The sequence below is a fragment of the Egretta garzetta genome, unplaced genomic scaffold (assembly GCF_000687185.1).
Source record: "Egretta garzetta isolate BGI_Z169 unplaced genomic scaffold, ASM68718v1 scaffold228, whole genome shotgun sequence".
Taxonomy (NCBI): Eukaryota; Metazoa; Chordata; class Aves; order Pelecaniformes; family Ardeidae; genus Egretta; species Egretta garzetta.
Genome location: NW_009260758.1, coordinates 1,222,989 through 1,230,490, shown reverse-complemented (window position 1 = coordinate 1,230,490; position 7,502 = coordinate 1,222,989). Strand labels below are relative to the sequence as shown.

The 7,502-nt window shown below is 46.7% G+C and overlaps 1 protein-coding gene across 1 annotated transcript in view; it reads left to right on the top strand.

Moving 5' to 3' along the window:
* The window catches only part of CNTN4 (contactin 4), a 138,667-nt gene that overhangs the window by 45,553 nt on the left and 85,612 nt on the right, over positions 1-7,502 (top strand). Inside the window, 1 exon segment of the mRNA XM_035901394.1 lies at positions 3,236-3,439. Within this exon segment, the coding sequence (XP_035757287.1) occupies positions 3,236-3,439 (204 nt within the window).

The window sequence follows — 7,502 nt, the reverse complement described above, 5'->3', positions numbered from 1 at the left end:
GTAGGCGAGTGATGTTAACTAACTTAGGACACGCTTGCCCGTCTCTGTTGTCTTTGCTGTGGACCAGTAGAGCCAATACCTAGCGACTTGGGACCTTGTGCACAGAAACCTGCATTCTTTCGGCAAAAAGAAATCTACTTTCCTTCTTCTAGTACGTGCCTGTGGTGGTAGTGCAGGTATTCCAAGTACCCAAGTGCATGTAACCCGTCAGCGTGGATTTGTGTAGATAAAAATCGCTCTTTGTGTAGTCGGTAGAGCAAGAAAAGATTTGGGGTTGAATGTCTTCCATCTGGTGATGGCTTGAGCCAGGGTGCATAGGCCATCTGTACCAAAAATGTATAAGTCTCCATCCTCCTGTCCTTGCTGGTAATCATTACAGAAGTGAAGATTTGCACCCAGAAGTCTTCATCTCGTTCTGCTCTATCATGGAAATCCAGGCCATCAGGGCAATGAAGAAAAGTACAGTACCAAAGTACAAGGTGGGTCTTTGGAGTGGACAACCAGGTGCTCTGCTGGTGGGGGGGGATTGCAGCTAGCGGAGTTTCTGCTTGTCTTTAAAACTAGCAAATATGGGTCAGAAATCTGATAATGTTCTCTGTTTGAGGGACTTACTTGAATGTGCTTTAAGGGGGAAATTAAAAGCATTGTAAATTAGGCAAGATTACATGAAAAGGGCCTCAGATTAGAAAGGAGAAGTTTGTAATAAATTCCTCCAGGATGTAGAGTGTAATGTGTAATTAGAGAACCATGAATTGCTTCTTACTGCTGCCGCTTTGTACTGGAAGATTCCGTGTCTGTAACTTCGTTAAACGTTTCAATCATGTGCCGTCACCGGGAGCTATCTCGGGCTGTATTTTCAGCGTCTGTTTACACAGTTGTTACAGATTGCCTATGGGATGTGAACTGTCTATCACTTCCAGAGCAATTAGTATGTGAAACCTTATCAAAAGAAATCCGTCAAGTTTGAAAAGCCATAAATACTGCACTAGGATCTCTAAGGAAATCAAAGCGGGTTTGATATAGTGTTTATTTACATGTTGCTACACAAGCAAATGCACTTACAGATGCTCCAGTCTGCGTTATTCCCTGTGCTCCATATTCCATCAATCCCATGTTATTTGAGAGAGAGAGAGAGAATTATCCAGTTGTTTTAAATATTTTACAGCAATACTGGACCGCTCCTAATATCAGCGGTGGTGTAATTTGGGCAGTTGTGTTTTTCTGGACAAGGAATGGAAGGCAGGGCTGTAACATCCGATCTCCATTATGTTCCTCAGTTTTCTTGTCACCAAATTAATAAGAGTTTGAAGATAGCTTTGGGGGAGACTTTGATGTTTTGCGCTCTAGAAATGGTCTCTGTTCATACTCCCAGCGTTGGGTTCCTCTGGGCAGAGGAATCCCAGATCGTCACCGCTTGATGCCCTCTTTGGACAGAGCTCTTTACTGTTGCGCAACTTTGCATTTGCCTTCTGCTCTCCTGTGACCTGCTTCCCCAGGGTTTCCAACCTAGCACTCAGCTCAAATGACACAAATGTTCCAGACTTTTATCTAAGGCAGAGGCTGGGAAAAGCTACCGCAACGATCGTAAGATTGGAAAGCTTGTCTTGAAAATGAAGGCAGAAGGGCTCTTGATGGCTCTCACCAGTGAAGAGGCAAGAACTCTTTAAGCTAAAGGCATCATTAGCCCAGAAGCACATAGCTATAGACTAGTAATGAAAATATTTAACCTGGAAATTAGAGGGTTCTTAGCAATTAAAGTAATACCAACTTGCAGCAGAAAAGTAGGAGCCAAAACCCTCGCTGCTTCTAGGGCATATTTATGAATAGGACTACGTAACCTCCTGGGGAAGGGTAGGGTGGGAAGGGGATTGTTGATCCAGAAAGACTCTCCCAGTTTTGTGTTTTTCTGAGGAACGCGTGGGCAATTTGCCATCCCACAGTCAGTGCAAAATGTTGTCGTATCGCAGAGCTTGGGGGGCTTTGGTGGAAACCTGCTGTGTGAAGATTCACTCAAATTTAAATGCCTCTGTGCGTTCCAGGGCAGTGATGTTTATTTGCCTACTGCTGGATGCTTCTGGAGGAACAAGATAATTGTTCACCAAGAGTAAATTTAAAAAAAAAAAACCAACCAACCAAACAAACAAAAAAAACCCAACCCTACTTGCAGAAAATAATAAGCCAGCTGAGAAGTGGTGCCTTCTTTGCTGTGAGTATCCTCTTGACATCAGCATGAGGTTACTTATAATTAGATGCACATGTGTAAATATGATGATTAGATATTCCCACATAAACATAATTATCGTATCTTCCTAAAAGTCGAAGCAGGCATTTTATAATCCCGTTGTTAAAAATAAATAAATAAAAGCCAACAATCTGCATTCAGCCTCTTATATATGTAAACAGCGGAGCATGAGGGCAGAATATATTTTGCAAAGTACCTAATGGTAGTTGAGGTCAATTACAGTTATAACTCATTAGAGTATTAAACTAAGAATACGCTTTTTAGTATAATTAGTGTTCCCTTAGAAAACTACAGCAGTCTTGAATTCATTTTAGTTCTTCAGGCATTTTCAGGGTGTTTGGGTATTAGTCTTAGGCAAACATAATAGGGTTATATTGCATTAACCTCACTTACAAACTCTGCAACCACTTGCGGCATTTCTCTCATTTTTTTAGTGCTCAAATAACTTCCAAAGATGCCTTATAAAACATGGAGTACTATCTAATTAGTCATACAGAAGATTACAGCTGCTTAATTTAGTGTTCAGGTTTTTGCTGATTCAGAAATTCCAAAGGAATGGAACGTAGAGCGTGCGATAACACGGCTCGGCAGATCCTCCCCCGAACTGTCTTTAGAGGAAAAAAATTGAATAAGAAAGAATAAAAGTCATGAGTCAGGTGGAAATGTTCATGACAAAAAGGTGAGATTCTCGTAGAATGTATTATATTCTGGGCTGGAAGAACTTGAAGGAGCAACAGCAACATTAGATGCGTGCGCAGGCTTGGAAGTGTCACAGTTGGAAATTTATATTTGTAGCCATAAAGGTGAAAACTTGCAAAATGTTAGCTTTTTGATCACGCCACGGGCTGTGATACATCCGATTTCCCTAACCAAAGGGAGAAAATTATTTTCAGGGCGTTCGGTCCGACTTGAGACGGAGCCCAGCATGAGGTGGCAGCACCCCCTGGGGATGTGCGCCCTGTCGCTAACGCTGGTGGTACCTTGTGCTTCCAGAGCTGACCTACGCGTGGATCTTCAACGAGTACCCCACCTTCGTACACCAGGACAATCGCCGCTTCGTTTCGCAAGAGACTGGGAACTTGTACATCGCCAAGGTGGAAGCTTCGGACGTGGGCAACTACACGTGCGTGGTGACGAACACGGTGACCAACAGCAGGGTCCTGGGTCCTCCCACCCCGCTCATCCTCAGGAACGACGGTAGGACTTGGAGGAGGAGTACGGGGGGCTGGGGTTGGGGAGGTGGGTTTGTTTTCTTTGGCTGGCTCTCACCCAGAAATTCAGAAATGGCCTGAGATTATTTGCATCAGAGCGAAGGGGGAGATTGCCCCCTTCACAGAGATTCGGTGAGGCTGCAGACCTCTTCCTTAGCTGTGGTTCAGCATCACAGAGGGCGGTGGGGGTTTGGGGTGCTGTGCCCGAGGTTGCCCCTACCCACCACTGGAACAACTCTCAGCATCAGGCAATATTTATAATGGGAAAACCTGGCGACACTTGGCCAACGACAGGAAATAAAATAGATTTTTAGAGTTTGGATATGCTACAGTTTTGCTCATTTTATGCAGCCCAAAAGTGAACAAAAGCACTTTGTTGTTTCAGGCTGTATTTCCGAGCAGAATTAGAGCTATTTTTAGTAGTCTCTGGAATAATAGAAAAAAAGCGAGAAGAAACCAAAAGAGGGTTTCTAAATTTATACAGTCAATTGATTTGTATCGTCGTCATTTTTTTAGTCGATAAGAAAAATAAATTTGCATGTTAATTTGCAATTTAAATTAATTAAAATTTGTCTGTTTAAAGGATAACGGTTAGGACTTTTGTTCCAGAAATAGAAATGCGTTATTAGAAAGTTCTCCTAGAAGAGGATCCATTGTCACCCAATGGTATTTGACAAAAATTCCGCACTTGTGAAATACGGGCTCGTTGCTGCCAGCCTCCCGCCCGTAGCCGTCCCCTCCGCGTTAGCACGGCTCCTGCGGACGGGGAGTTTGGAGACGTTGTCAGTGCTGAGAGCGTGCCGCGGTTAGGCTGGGGGGTGAAGACGACGGCTTTTCCAGGTCTGTGCCAGATCTGCTCTCTGTTACAGGGGAGGCTGCATTGCTGTAAGCACAGTGGCAGTAAATCTGTCCCTGGGCGTCCAGAGTCAGTCATCTACCGTAGGAAAGATAGAGGGGAATAGTTCCATTTGTCTCCTACTATTCATATTCTTGTATGTCTCATACATATTCACAGAAAAGGCTGTCAGGGGCTGGAAGGGGCTGCCCAGGGAAGGGGTTGAGTCCCCCTGAAATCTAAGCCTGTCCCTGGCTTAGGGCCAGGGTTAGGGTTTGGGAGGGCAGGGGTAGGGGAACGGTTGGGCTGGGGGAGCTTAAAGGGCTTTGCCAACCCAAACAATTCTATGGTTCTGTGATTCTCTACTAACATTGTCAGCGTTGAAGAAGAAACGTCTTTAAATATTACATTAGCAGGACATTTATGCAAACCTGCCCTAGCTGAAAGTGCTTCCCTTTATCGCAGTCAAGCTCCGTGGCTGCTTCTGTTCCGAGATGGGGCTGACGCTGGGACGATCGCTGGGCGGCCCGACTGTAAAGCGCCTCGCCGCGGGCTTCGCCCCAGCGCATCGCTCCCCCGCACGCCGCTTTATTTACAGGGACCCGTTGCCTTCCTGAGGTAATTCGCAGGAATGTTCTCCCGTCCCTTTGAAGTGCACTCCATTAACGATAGGAAACTTTAATTGAACCTCTGAGGGGCTGGGGAATACGTTCCCGAGTGAAACAGGAAAGGTGCGGTAGGATCTGTGGAGCCAAGGGTGGTGGGACTCCAAAGCCGAACACGGGCTAAGTGCGTGTTTTAAAATAGGATTGCACTAAATGTGCATTTTACAGTAGGATTGCACTGGTATCACAGGCAAGCTTCATTTTAAAAATCAGCAGATCTCGATTTTCCATTCCACGTAGAGTAACCCTGTAAAATCCAAGTAGAACCACGCACTGTCACCCCTAAAAAGCGAAATTATTATATAGATATGTGTCAGAAGTGTGAACGAGAGAAGTGAGTAAAATGTGAGGCACATCGTATTTCTACTGGCAAAGTTGTCTTGTTCATCCTTCGTATACATATCTCGCACGCCCCGTATATCTTAATGTATATGACATGTTATTTTCCTTACAGCACTTTATCATTACGTTAGCAAGCTCGCAGGCTAGCTCATCAACTACTAATGTTTGGGTTCCATTTAATTTCAATTAGTGAGTTAAGTGGGGAAAAAAAATTCATAATGTTCCTCTCCCGACTGATGTACATGCGCTGACCCGCTCCTCTGGCTGCCAGCAGGGTACGGCGGCGGCGGGGGGGCCCTTGTGCAGATGGGGGGGTCCCCCACCCCCCCAGCAGCTCCTGGGTTATGGAAGGGGCTGCTGCAGCTCTGAGCTAAAAGCTTCTAAGTTATTGCCTGATGGGCTTCATACTGATACACTTTTTGTGAATTCCGAAAAAAATTCTAGGTACTTTACAGCCACTCCTTGTGAAATTCCTGGTTTTCTCAAAAATCAAAGTTATTTTTAAACTGCAAAACATTTTTGCTGTCCTGCAGAATTCATGATGGGTCCCTGTAGTTTATACATAGCCCCGCTACTTTGACAGGAACAAACGGTGGAGTAAGATACTATCCAAGAGGAATTCTGGTCACATAGCACCAAGAATAGCGCCCGTGTTTGGTTTTTTAATTGTTTCACACTGAATTGAAAAGAGAAAGAGAAGACTCTTCCCTGTTGTGCTGATTCTAATCTCTCACTCAAAAACTTTAAAAATTCCCAATTCCAGAGCTGTAGGAAGAAAACAGAGTTTGAATGCTCACACTTTCATAGAATCATAGAATGTTTTGGGTGGGAAGGGACCCCTAGAGGTCACCCAGCCCAACCCCCCTGCAGGAGCAGGGACACCTTGAACCACATCAGGTTGCTCACAGCCCCGGCCAACCTGGCCTGGAATGTTCCCAGGGATGGGGCCTCCACCCCCTCTCGGGGCAACCCCTGCCAGGGTTTCACCCCCCTCACTGGAAACAATTTCTTCCTTAGATCCAGTCTAACCCTCCCCTGCTTCAGTTTAAAGCCATCCCCCCCTGTCCTGTCCCAGCTGGCCCTACTAAAAAGATTTTCCCCATCTTTGAAGCAGCCCCTTGCGTCCGTTCCCAAGTGCAGTGGGTGCTGGCCTGGCAGCCCCTGCGAGCGGGGGGCACTGGGGAGCGGTGTGGGGGCACCCACCGGGCAAACTGGGCAGCCGAGGCCTCGCACGGGCCAGGCTTCCCCGGATGCAGCCCAGGGTAGGGTTGGCTTCTGGGCTGCCAGCGCATGTGGCTGGCTCGTGGCCAGCTTTTCATCCCCCAGCACCCCCAAGTCCCTCTGGGCAGGGCTGCTCTCCATCCTTTCTTCCCCCAGCCTGTACTGATACTGGGGGTTACCCCCACCCAGGTGCAGGACCTTGCACTTGGCCTTGTTGGACCTCATGAGGTTCACACAGGCCCACCTCTCCAGCCTGTCCAGGTTTGGCTGACCCTATCAAATATTTCAACTGTTTTAACAGATATGCCTATGAATTACGTGGTGGGTATTCTTACTGTGGCCAACGCTCAAACTGCTCATCCAGCCAAGGGATGGTCCTTGTTGCCCTGGAGCGACTCGCTGCTGCGGCTCTGGGTGTGCAGGACAGCACGAGAGAAAAACCCCAGGGTTTCTTTTCGCAATTCTTTTTCGATTCATGGCACTAATTTTTTCTAGACTCAGTTGTGAATCATTTAGTCTTTTTACGTCAAATACCTGCCATCTTTGTCATGGTTATTTTACTTGAATGTAATCATCTTGGAAAAACAGCTTTTCAGCATGTGGGTTTTTTTTTTTTCTTTTTTCAAGTGCTGCTTGCTTTACACAATGCCAGGCTGTTGAGCTGTAATCTGTAAAAGGAAGAGATACAGGTGTAGGGGATGAAATCAGATCCTGTAGGCAGATTGCTTTCCCCACCTGTGCCTTTTGTGCATCTCTCTTGCTTGTTTTCGACTGCGAGGCTCCAAAGTTACAGTTCACAGAATCCCAGCATGGCCGGGGTTGGCAGGGCCCTCGGGAGCTCACCCAGTGCCACCCCCCTGCCCAAGCAGGCTCACCCAGAGCAGGGGGCACAGGACAGCATCCAGGCGGGGGTTGAAGATCTCCAGAGAAGGAGACTCCACAGCCCCCCTGGGCAGCCTGGGCCAGGGCTCGTGCCCCCTCAAAGC